The sequence below is a fragment of the Astatotilapia calliptera genome, chromosome 11 (genome assembly GCF_900246225.1).
Source record: "Astatotilapia calliptera chromosome 11, fAstCal1.2, whole genome shotgun sequence".
Taxonomy (NCBI): Eukaryota; Metazoa; Chordata; class Actinopteri; order Cichliformes; family Cichlidae; genus Astatotilapia; species Astatotilapia calliptera.
The window spans coordinates 23,845,778-23,858,012 of NC_039312.1; the positions used below are offsets into that span (position 1 = coordinate 23,845,778).

The 12,235-nt window shown below is 38.9% G+C and overlaps 2 protein-coding genes across 2 annotated transcripts; both read right to left on the bottom strand.

The window, feature by feature from the left end:
• Window positions 1-512: 512 nt before the first annotated feature.
• On the bottom strand, window positions 513-3,145 carry LOC113032675 (nectin-4-like). The gene is made up of 8 exons (XM_026185704.1): window positions 3,080-3,145; window positions 2,774-2,854; window positions 2,604-2,685; window positions 2,097-2,441; window positions 1,670-1,772; window positions 1,327-1,361; window positions 1,183-1,235; window positions 513-1,033 (listed from the first exon to the last, which is right to left on the bottom strand). Exons 3-8 carry the CDS (start codon window positions 2,665-2,667, stop codon window positions 875-877), a joined length of 759 nt encoding a protein of 252 aa, XP_026041489.1. The 5' UTR covers window positions 2,668-2,685; window positions 2,774-2,854; window positions 3,080-3,145; the 3' UTR covers window positions 513-874.
• A 2,517-nt stretch (window positions 3,146-5,662) lies between these two features.
• Window positions 5,663-7,712, bottom strand: LOC113032120 (carcinoembryonic antigen-related cell adhesion molecule 1-like). Its single transcript, XM_026184792.1, has 5 exons — window positions 7,649-7,712; window positions 7,239-7,559; window positions 6,405-6,629; window positions 6,008-6,256; window positions 5,663-5,679 (listed from the first exon to the last, which is right to left on the bottom strand). Exons 1-5 carry the CDS (start codon window positions 7,710-7,712, stop codon window positions 5,663-5,665), a joined length of 876 nt encoding a protein of 291 aa, XP_026040577.1.
• Window positions 7,713-12,235: the final 4,523 nt, after the last annotated feature.

The window sequence follows — 12,235 nt, forward strand, 5'->3', positions numbered from 1 at the left end:
GAGTTAACATCAGGTGCAGTTTTTTTGCTGTAGTGGTGGAGATCACCATGCAGGTGTTTCATTTCATTCCAGTAAAGTTGTTTACATTCAAAACACTTTAGAGGTTTGCAAAAAGCAGCTCATTGCGAATGCTTGCATCTATTCCCTGCAAAAACAGCTGAATAAAGTCGTGGGTGGCAAACATAAGGCCCAGGGGCCTGAATCGAACCAGCGAACACTTAAATTTGGCCCACAGGACAGTTTCGGAAAATATCAAAAAGTGCATAGATTTTGAATTTCAACTTTGATACGATTTACAGCTTTTCCTATTGATAAAGACTGGCCACACCCATACTATACCAATGTAATTGCCAAAGAGGTAAACGATTAAACTATTATTAATGAGCCCACATTAAATGAACATATTTAGAATTTATAACATATTTTATAATTACAGGACAGCCTCAGTGAACTATCATAACTTTTTCTGTAATTTTAAACATTTATCATGTTGTTTTACTGGTTCAGCCATTTAAAGTGGATTCAGACCTGCGTGAAAGATACCAGCAATGACTGGCTGGATATTAAAGATCTCTGGTCGACACAACTTTGCATTTCTTTGTTGCAATTAGATGATTTTTTTTCTTATGCAGTGATAGAGCAGATGCTGCTCTATCACTGCATAAGTGATAGACTAGATCAAACACTGATAAGTCCTCTGACTTGCAGCCTGTGGGTGCTTTTCTAGCACATGCACACATGAAACCATGAGGCCAAAATATTCCTTTGGTTACGACTAAACACCTAAACAAGTGTTCATATTATCATCAGGCAATTTTTTATCACAATAACAAACTAAAGCAACACAAAAACACAACAGAAAATGATAAAAATGCTAAACGTAAACACACTCTGTGTCTGATTTGGGTTGACGAGAAACTATGACCTCGGAGTACGTGACGTCGTCAACATACACGCTCTCTCTGAGTTTGTAATTGGTTAAAGGAGAGGCATCTCTGGATGGTTTCACTTTGATGTCAGAGTACACCACATCCTGTGAACACATGTAAGAAAACATGATAATTGCTCTCTTGTAATTAAAAAAAACTATGGCAGGACAACAGCATAAATATAAATTAAATGTATCTGACCAAAACGTATTCATTCAAGTTCAAAAATGGACCCTCAAACCATGGAGCTCACCTGGTCTCTCTCAGTTGCAGATGATTGCGACTCTCTCTCTGGACCAGTCGTATCTGAAAGACATACATGTTTCGTTACAGAAAAATTAAAATAATTTAAGTATTTACAAAACCAATTAGTGGAAATTGTTGTGCATGTTCTTACCAATGACGAAACGAAACCCAGCGGAAGAATGGCGTCTGAGCAAACGAGACAAAAGTGATTTTGGTGATTTAGAAGAGAAGTTTGGTTTTTAGCTACAATTATAAGTTTTGATCAATCTGATGATTATAGTTTAATTGTTGTTTGGTCCGTGAAACAGCAATTAAACAGAAACAGCAAACAGCTTCCCAGAGTCTAAAGTTTCTTAAGTCTTAAAGTCTTGACCATAAAATGGATTTCCTTCCTTTATGGTGAATTTTGGCCACAAAGACGATGGATCCCTCAAATATGATTCAGTCAACAGTAGTCTCTATAATATAAATAACACACGAGAACATACACTCACCTTCTAATGCGGATGAAATAAAGCATGGCCACCATGATCGCTAACAGCAACAAGACAGCAGTCACTATAGCAAGAACTATTCCTGCTGACAGTGGTTTCGTTTCTGGCGGAATAAAGTATGATTATAGGCCACAACTCATTAACATCAAACTAACATTAAACCAGCCTACTAACAAAAACTAGCTTTCATGTTTTACAGTATAAACATTTTAACTAAACATGGAAACTTTAATCATGAGTAATATTAGATGTTGGTAAAAATTTCTGATGTTAAAATGAATACGACACAAAAGCAGAAAAAAGTTATTCAAACTGAATGTTTGGTTTGTGTCAGCCAAATTTTGAAGATTGAATTGAATAAATATGACCTCATATATAACATTAAATGTTGTTTTATATCAGTGTATAAAAGCAGTTACAGTCTTACCTCGAACAACAAGTTTGGTGGTTCCTTCAAATGTACCGCTGGGAAAAGTGGAAATGCTGCAGATATAGGATCCTGCATCTTTCATTTCTAGAGCCTTAATTATCAACGAATGTTTATCAAACACCACTCTCTCCTTCAGTGGACTCTCAGAAATATTCACTCCAAACATAGTGTTGAAAACAATGAGAGTGACTTTTCCTGTTCCTTCTTCATCCTGGAGAGCCCACTGAACCTGAGTAACATTGGTATGTGTTGGTCCTTGGATTAACTGACAGCTCAGGGTGACATCATTTCCAATATATCCAGTCACTTCAGGTGAGACTTCGACTCTTTGTGCCACAAAAACTGCCAAAAGGTAAATGACGACAGAAAGATGAGGGGGAAGAGAGACGAAAATAGAAAAGAGATCAGGTTTCAAACTGGTATTTATTCATGATGTTTTCAAGCATTTCTAGCATAGCATGAGTGTTTTAGAAAATCTGGTAAAAACATAAAACTGGGTCTTACCTGGGAAAAATGTAATGTAAATTAGCTGAATCAGCAGATGAGATCGTCCGTTGCACATTTTCATTGTACACAACAACAGGAACTAACAACACAGAAAAAGAAAACTTACAAATCATACAGGATCTCTGATTAGGTACGTCAGCTTTCAAGATAAACTCAAAGAAACTTACAGAGTTACAAACAGAGGGATCCGTAACCTTTTAGTTCAGTCCAAGGCTAAAACCTGGAGACTAGACTGAAATATTCGACCACTGAAAAAAAGAGTTTGCAAAGAGGAACATAGGCTGATTTAAGTTCTTAAATGCAGCAGTAAACAAAACGAGACATTTCCCATAAAACCACAGGCTCAAAATAACTCTGTTGACTAAGACGCAATGAAACTTGGGGTGGGTTGAAACTTTCCTTTTTTTAAAAATAAATGTATCTGCCTACAGCTATCCACCAGAAAAATATACATTCAAATAAAAAAAACTTACCCGTTAAGGGGAGAAAGAACGGCACAGCCACGTCAGAAACCAATTTGTCATCCATCAGAACTCTAACTGGAAATGTATTGTGTACCCGAACCATTACACAGTGATCTTTAACTTTGTGATTTTCAGCTCCTGTGTAGTGAGCATGATGTCAGGTTACTCCTCTCTGCCTCCTTTCATGTTCTGCTCAACGGGGACCTCGTGTGGTCAAATCAGGGTGATCTCAGTTAGATACTGAGCTATGCTGACTTTGTTTTATTGCCACATGAGAAAAATGCTGATAAAATGCTTAAACACATGTGCATTTAGCCAAATCCCAGTTTGAGCCTGTGGGAGCATTTTGAGGATGTAGGGCTCGAACTATTCCATTTTCTATTACATAAATGAAACATTTGCAGGTGTAGAAATGTCCGCGCTTTCGTTCCACTTTATTTGAAGGAAGTTAACATCACTTTAACAATAAATATTAACTGCCGGACGTGGTAACATTGGTTGTTTTTTAGGGCACATACATATATGGATTTGCATGTGACAAAAATGGGGGGTATTATACACTTCTGTTTTTTCAGCACACAGAATAGATCTCTGTATTTAACCTTCATGTGGATTGTCCTAACTTTAAAGTTTAAAGGTTGACTTTGCATTGAAAAATGTGTCCATGGGCATATGAACATATTGCATAAAACTACCTTGAGGACTGTATTTTACTACAGAGACTGAAAACAGCAAAAGCCTGACTGTTACTGCTGGTGACAAGGTTTTCAAAACTGTGGATGAAGTGGTTGACATGTCTGCTGTTTGCTTGTGGTTTGATGGGTAGTACATGTCTGTGACTTCAACATCCTCACTTCTGACTGTCAACCTGCTTGCTTGACAAGGTTTAATTAATGATAAGAGAAAGAAAGATTAAAGAAAACACACATGCAACATCAATTCCTGTGGTGACTCATGGACTCAGTGAGTCTATAAATGAGTTTCATGTGTGAGTTCAGACTTACTTTATTTATCTAACTCAGTTATTTACACGGCATTACCATCCGCATGTTGTTCTTCATTCTGCCTGACTATCTGCTCAACTCTAGTGTGGGCAGTGACATATTAAACTGAGCTCTAGGCTCAGACTGGTTTCTTTTTACTACCACTTGTGATTACGGAAGTTATAAAGATCAGCTGAAATACTACCTCATTTTTGTGTGGCTGCAGCATACTGACTGGCTCAACAACGCAAGCCTAGTTCCCACCGTGGCTTTTAGCTTCTTTAAAACTTTAAATAAGATCCCGAATGATAACAGTAAAAAATAAAAAATGTTGCGCCTCATATCAGTGAGCTCTCATTGGGCCTCCTGAAGAAAGCATCAGCTCAGAGAGGCGCATATCGTTATCTCCACCAGAGTCGAAGGCTACATAGTCTCAGATGAACAACTGGGTAATCAGGTCATGTGAGTTTCAAGTTGTTTGAACTCAGCTTGCTTTGCACATGTGAATTAGAAATGTGCACAGCAAGGTGGAAATAACTGATGCAGGCACAGCTCTGCATCCTCAGCTGTACTCAAGTCAAAGCACACACAATTGTTTCTTATCACAGACAGTGGTCACTGAAAACTCAGTGCTTTGATTTAGTTCAAATATGGACCCAAATGCAAAAAGCTGTATTATAAAAGCTGATATTAAACAAAGGAGAATAATTCAAAAATGCTAGTTACAGGAATACAATTAAATTAAAGTAAATTACATAAAAAAAAATCTTTAGAGGGCTGACCAGGGAAGTGGAGACTGTTGGAAGAATGCACAGGTGCACTCAAGATAATCTCAGGGGGAAGCAAAACTTAAAATGAACCACAAGAGTCAACCAGCTGCTGAAGTAAAATGGGAAATAACTTATTAGACACCTACTAAACACAGAAAGAAGAAACTCACAGTAAAACGTGGCACAGAGATGATGGATTTGGCAGATGCAAAGCCAAAGGGGAATTCTGCCACAGACAGGAACTGAACCTGCAACTTTCTACTTGTTGAGCAATTTTTTAACCACTAAAGCTCTCCACTAGACTGAGAATAAATGGAGAAACCAGAGACTCAATGATTTTAATAACGGATCCAACTTATAACGTATAAGATGCAAGAATAAAAAAAATGGGGAATAAACCTAAAGCGAACCTATACTCAACTAAAAACCAGTGGGTCCCTAATTACTGTAAACATAGTGGTGATGCATTAAAAAAAAAATGAAATCCAAATCAGCACTGGTAATATTTGTGCTGCTGATCAGTTTCTCCCAAAATATTCTTGCAGGTCTTGAGTGAAGCCATGAAACACTGCGACCTGTGGTTTTCCACAGTGGACAGTCAGTGTTGGTTACAATAGAAAAGCATTTATGACCTTATAATTCATTAAATCAGTCAAAACTTTTATTGCATCCAATAGATCACACAACAAGTGTGAGATACAAATCAACACAAGTTAATGATTACTGATCTGATTAAGTAATCCTATCGAGGAGTGATGAGTGGTAGCATCAAAGTATGCTTCTGTGAAATAATGATTTATACAAAGTGGTTGATTTTTTAATTAAGCATCCAGAGTCACTTATCGGGGAAAAGAACCTGAAAGGAAAAACAAAACAGGCTAAATTAATTAAATTATAAAAACAGATAAAGCAATGATACAAAAATACATTGTGCCTTAACAATAAGGCAAACAAATAGAAATAATTTATCTCACTGGTCATATCTCACATGCTCTTTGTCTTATATTAGCCCTTTCAGAGTGAGTGCATAGATGACCAACCCTGAGGATGACCCACAGGGAGCAATGCAGGATGCTTTAGTGAGAAAAGAGAACAACTGCCATCACTACATTGTAAAATATATGAAATGATGACAAAATAAAGGCTGTACTATTATTGAATTAGTGCATTCTTTGGTTTCTTACCTCTCAGATCCAGAACTGTGGAGCTTTCCATCATGGTCACTGCGTTTTTGGCAGTGCAGGTGTAATTTCCAGTGTTTTCTGCCCCTAACCTCTCTATGATATACAATGAGTTATAAACATGCGTCTCATTGCCATTAAACATCCAGCTGAAGTGTGCTGGTGAGACCGAGTCTGCAGTGCACTGCAACATTATACTGTGACCTTGAGCAGCAGCTGAGGGTCCGCTGATTAACAGGTTGTATGGTCCAACTGCACAATTAAAATACAGTGTTAGGGACATTCAGACTATTACTGCTAATATAGCTGTCTTTAAAAAAAGTTAAAGTAAATTAATTTTAACTTGATTTATTCATGTTTTCTTTAATAGAAACACTGTGAATGCACGGTGAATACTCACAGCTGACAGTGAGATTATGGGTCGCAGTCATGGTGCTGACCGGGTTGCTGACTCTACACTGATAGGTGCCGCGGTCAGAAATGTGAACAGGCTGTATGGATGCTGTCTTGTTGTCCAGGGAAAAGCTGACACCGCCACTGGGATTAAGAGGCTGGCCATCTTTTATCCACTCTCTGGAGCTGATGGAGCCAGAGGCCTCACAGGTGAGGTTGGTGGAGCTTTCATCTTCTTATCAGGATGGCTGTGGGGCTGCGGATGGTGGCTCCAGACGATAAAAAGTGTCAACTTTGGGTGAAATGATGGAAAAAGAAGCAACACAGTTTGTGTGAAACATATATGTGTCACTTTAAGTAACATTTTGTGTGACAGTAACTTTAAAATGACATAAATCTATCAAACAGCTTCACCTTCATGATTTCATTGGGTCATAATTCATTAATTATGTTCCAATTTCAGATAGATTTTTAACTGTCTAACATTTAAAATGGTAGATATTTATTTTTCTGTTTGAATTTCTATTATTTTTTATTATTAAAGTGTACAAGTATGAATATCGTGGTGGTAGAGTGTAATTGAACTGCATCCTGTAAATCCAGTGCAATCTAACAACAACCCAAACTTTAATTTATATGTTAGTCCTTTGGGACCCTGTTTCACACACTTTCCCTCTCAGTATAAGCACACACTCTGTTTTCCTTGTCATGTTTGTTTTATGAACGTGTTATCAAAAGGAAATTCAAAAGGAGTTTTGCATGTTTGACTATCATTAGGCATCTACTGGTATAGGGCACACAAGGTTTGGTGCCCTATACAAATGTATAAAGACTAACCCACCATACACAGTCAGATTGGTCCTCCCCTGTTTTGGCAGCCCTGCATCTGGTGTGATGGTGATAGTGTACTCCACGCTGTCCTCCAGTGCCAGGTTTCTGAGCTCCAGGGACCCCGTGGCTCGGTCTAATGAGATCCTGCCGGCATATCCAGGATCAGTGATGTTGATGCTGGTGGAACTGATGATGTTCACCCCATTGAATCTCCAGCTTACTGAGAGGAATGGTTTCTCTGGAGGTCTGAGAGTGGTGGTGAACTTCACTGTGCCTGCTACAGCTCCACTCAGGGGTCCAGTGGGTAATATACCCTCACCTACACACATACCTGATTAACACAAAAAAAATTACAGAAGACTGAAAAAAAAAATCCCCATTCCTTTATTTCTGTCTGCACATCAGGTGAATTTAGCCTACCTGATAAACGAAGCATAACTGCAGTCCATGGGATGGTCTTGTCCAATACTGACTTTTCTGACATGGTCTCTCTGCCTTCTGAAATCAAAAACAGAAAGAGTCTCAGGAGCTCTTGCTCTTTTATTGACCCACATCACAGGACCCTCTACAGCCCCCCCCCCCACTCAGTAAGGAAAACCACTAAGATCCTTTGTGAAGCTGTTGTGTTGTGTGTACATACATACAGAAATGGAATTTGGAAAAAAAAAAAGAGGATTTAATCTGAACAGGAAAAAAAACAAAACACGATCAAGCTTTTGACAGACCATATAAAATGCACCTTATTCAAGTATAGATGGATAAACTAATTTTTCACAAGTTTTCTCCAAATGTTTTAGCCTTAGACAACAAAATAAATAAAAAAAATGGTAGGGGGCATATCCTGCCGGCATATTCAGGATCAGCTTCTGTACTAAAATAAAACAACTTTAAAATGTAATGACTGCATTCCCTTCCTAGTTCTTTTATTTCTTCTAAAGCAAAGTATTTGTGAATTATTTTTTAAACATATATAAACATCTGAAGAAGGTTTATGAGTCATGATGCTGGTGGTGCCTTTTATGTTAACGGAGAGTTTTATGTGCTCCCCGCTAAGTGGGTTTGGGTCTCTTTTTGATGCAACTGCAGTGATCCATAGCTTTCCTTGCAGAGGAGGATCAAAGAGGAGACACTCAGACTCCTTCAGACAGCCTTACAAACAAATCATTTCCTTCAGTGCTTCCAGAATGAATGATTTATTAAAAGAAATAAAGATCTTATGTAATGTGTAAATATGTTCCTTTGTAATCATTCATGCACAATGAAGTATTGTTCGACTTGTATGACTGCCCTAATGCTGTGAGGCACCCATCAGATCAGCTGAAGAGATAAATGATTGACAGTGTGTCACAGTATAGTTCCTGAAAACAGAATTATAATGTGTTTTTGTGAGTGGGCATTGCATTGTAAATATGATATTATACGGTAAACTGGGTGTGTTAGGGATTTAAATAACTGTAGCAACATTTCTATTGTGACCTGCAGTAAAAACTATATTTTGTTACACAGGTAAATTAGTTTTCTTATAGATGCACTGGTGTCATAATGTATTAGAGCACAATTCTTTTTACAGTTTGTCAAAAAAACATTTAAAATTACAAAAATTTGTCAATCAAAATAACAGAAGAGAAATGATTTGTCCCACATTTTGTTAGTTTAAATCGCTGTAAATCTGTTATTTTGTTCACATAATTTTATAATAATATATTTGCTCACATAATTTCAAATGTAAGAATAATTGTATTCCATTTTAAGCGTTTTTCATATATCGAGTAATTTTCTTATGTTTTTTATGATTCCTGCATATTTTGTGTGGCTTGATATGCCACAATAATATATATCAGACAAAACCTACAGCTTAACAAATTAAGCAAACCTTATGATATAGTAACAGTGAATGAATCTTTTTTTTTTTTTTTTTTTTTTTTGGCCTGTCCCGTTTGGCTCTTTTGCCATCAGAATTGTTGTCTAAAGGCAAAGAAAGATGCCCAACGGATTTACTTTACCAAATTGACCATCCCAGCCTTGCCGTAATGGTCCATTTGATTCACCTTTTATTGTTTATTTTATTTTCACTTACTGAATACGGGACAGACTTGACTGGGGGAAAGAAGGGGAGAAAGAAAGAGGGAAAGAGAAACAGCTGAGAAGAGGGACGGGGGAGAAGGGCAAAAGACAAAAACCAACAGAACGGGCAGAGAAAAAAAAATGCATATATCAATCACCTGGATCACCTGCTGAGAAAGAAAAAAGAAAGCAAGCAGAAGAGAACAAGAGTAATAGAATAAACAACATCACAATGATATATGGGAATATGACAGTAAATACTAAATGTTAAACATTATTGTGCAGCACATAAGATCAACAGAACACAGTGTGCTTTGAGGTAGGAGCCAAAAAGGGTGTAGTTTGTGGGTGTGATCACCCGTGTGTACACCTGTGAGCATGGACGCGCTTGTTTTTTGTTTTTTTAAAAGGTTCCTTCATGTAATAATCTGCTAGAGGGTGTGGGGGGGCCACAGCCCCGTCCTCCAGGGCGTGAAGCAGGTGTGGAGGAGATCAAAACTCCAGACATCCAGAGGCCCCCAGAACACAAGAGACCAAGGAAGACCAACAGAGGGGCAGCTGCGCCACTGTCCCGGAAAGAGCTGAGGAGAGTCCCAGATGAGGGCTCACTCAGCAGCCGCGGAGCAGAAGCCAGGGGGAGTTGCAGTGACGCGCCCGTGAGCTCCGCCGGCAGCCAGCTGCGCCTGAGTGACCGAGCCCCAGGCCGAGAGGCCGGGGGCACCCCACCTCCGAAGTGGCCCGAGCGAGCCCCAGGCTCCAGGCCCCGATAAGCGGCCGCCAAGGAGTGAGCCGGTGTGTACCTGGACGCCCATCCCCGGACACAAAGAACCACCAACGCACCGATGTCTGAGGGGGTCCGCCACTGGCAGGGGAAGTGGTGGTAGGGGGAGATAGGCCTCCAAACCTTGGAGGGCCTGAGATGTCCCCAGAGAGGTGGCGCCTGACACCCAACCTGACATATAGACACAGACATACAGGCACACACAGATACAAACATCCATTCCCACCCTCATGCTCTCATATGCACTTACTCCACACTCAACCAACGTGGAGACAGACATAAAGAGACGTTGTACACACGATCACACTCCCCAAGCGTACTCTACGAACCGGGTCTAGGTGCCCCCGCCCCTGGAGGGGGGAACTGCACCCAGACCCAGGTGGTGTTTCCCTTTTTCCTGCGGTGGGGGGAGGCAGACCGCCCCGACTCCGCAGCAGCAGGAAGGCTCCACACTCCAGACCGCAGTCGGACGGCCAACTCCTCCTCCTAGTCCTAGCCCCCCTGCTCCAGCAGGTCGCAGAGAACGGGGGTGAGAGAAGACTCACCCCCGCTCATTGTAATGTTGATGCATGTGTGTTCTAAGGTGCATTTAAAACCCAGGAGGGCTTGGAATGAATCTTAAGTCTGTTCCATAAAACAAATGCGAATTTGAGACTTTTACCTAAAATGACGCTCTGTGATGTATTTATCCAATTATTTTACTCTGGCTTCAGAGAAATGCTTCTGTATACTGTATGATAAATTAAATTCAGGTGACTCGATGTATTTGAATATAACATATTTAGTTGTTTGGATCACTTTGAGTTTTAAATTAGTCCTCGCCTCTACAACACACGTGCAATTTTTAAGAAGAGGGAAAATAAATAACTCTAATAATAGATATATAAATACCTTCAAAATATGGTGAAAACGTTAAACTATAGAAATGTTTTCATTATGAAATTTGTTAAAGAATAATTATAATATAAGAAAACTGAGATTAGTGACTGTATCAACAACAATGACAACAATAAAAACATTTGTTAAATAATAAGTATTTAGAAGAAAATCTGGATTGAGAGCTTGAAATATTTGCCATCAAAGCACTTCTATCACAAGCTGATGCTGATTCAATGAGAATAACATTAATGTAACATATATTAATATGCCACAACTCTCAGATAAATCAGATTAATCCATTTTCATAATGTTGGTTTGCCATGTTTAAACTGTGAAGGTTCCCTTCAGTGAGTTACCCTCTTATTATCAAAGATCATTTTCTGTTGTTTCATGTGCATTATCAATATATTTGAAAAGTCTAGTAAACGGGATGGTGATTTTCCATCTGGATCTACAAAAAGTACTGGGAACCAGCAATCCTTTCAGCAGCAGGAGGGAGAGAGCTACAGACTGCAAAAAATAACTGTCACTACATTTGCATTGTTTTTCTCCAACACAGTTAGCATTAATTTAGTCAGTATATGCAAGAAACAATGGCAATTTATTTTAAGAATCAACAGGGCAAACAGTTTGGGGACTTCCTGCATAATCTGGAATTTCTTTGACACTTATAATAATATAAAGATATAAGCTAGAATCACTTAATACTTTCAAATTACATCAACTGACTAAAGCTCATTAAATAAAAAGTGAATTTAAGATATGGCACATGAAAAGAGTAAAAGAGATAAGCAGTTTAAGAATATTGTTATTGCTGTATGAGCTTTAAAGATAAGATTAGCTGAGTAACATTCAAAGAAATGCAGAACAACTTGACCTTATGTATGTGGTCATCACCATCTGATGAAGAAGTGACCAATATTGTGAGTATTAATTTGGCTGGAAAGCATTACAATCAGCTTATCACCTTTATCGTTACAGTATCTAACATCAACACTCACAGCTTGTAAAATTAGATAAGGTGATGCTTAAAGAGCTTTGAGGGGAAACAAAAACTCCACAAAGGAGGTCACAAATTGTCTTCTTTGTGTACAATCAACCCCCTCGGTGACTGCATTCACAGAGTCACTCAATTTCCTTTCAAACCAACAGTCAGACATAAAATGCCGGCTCACTGGGAGGAAATTTCGTCAACAGTGCCTCATCAGTCCTGCAATCAGCCCACTCCACCTCCAGTGTGATCACTGTCAGTGTGACCAGTATCAGTGTGAGTGTGAATGCAA

Bases quoted from the DNA above. Each gene is read 5' to 3' on its own strand.
- LOC113032675 (XM_026185704.1), bottom strand. From the start codon at position 2,667: ATGAAAATGTGCAACGGACGATCTCATCTGCTGATTCAGCTAATTTAC. The intron at 2,442-2,603 runs GTAAGACCCAGT...ACCTTTTGGCAG, and splicing joins TTACATTACATTTTTCCCAG to TTTTTGTGGCACAAAGAGTC. The intron at 1,236-1,326 runs GTAAGAACATGC...TATGTCTTTCAG, and splicing joins TGGGTTTCGTTTCGTCATTG to ATACGACTGGTCCAGAGAGA.
- LOC113032120 (XM_026184792.1), bottom strand. From the start codon at position 7,712: ATGTCAGAAAAGTCAGTATTGGACAAGACCATCCCATGGACTGCAGTT. The intron at 7,560-7,648 runs GTAGGCTAAATT...TGTGTTAATCAG, and splicing joins AGTTATGCTTCGTTTATCAG to GTATGTGTGTAGGTGAGGGT. The intron at 6,257-6,404 runs GTGAGTATTCAC...TTAATTGTGCAG, and splicing joins CCATAATCTCACTGTCAGCT to TTGGACCATACAACCTGTTA.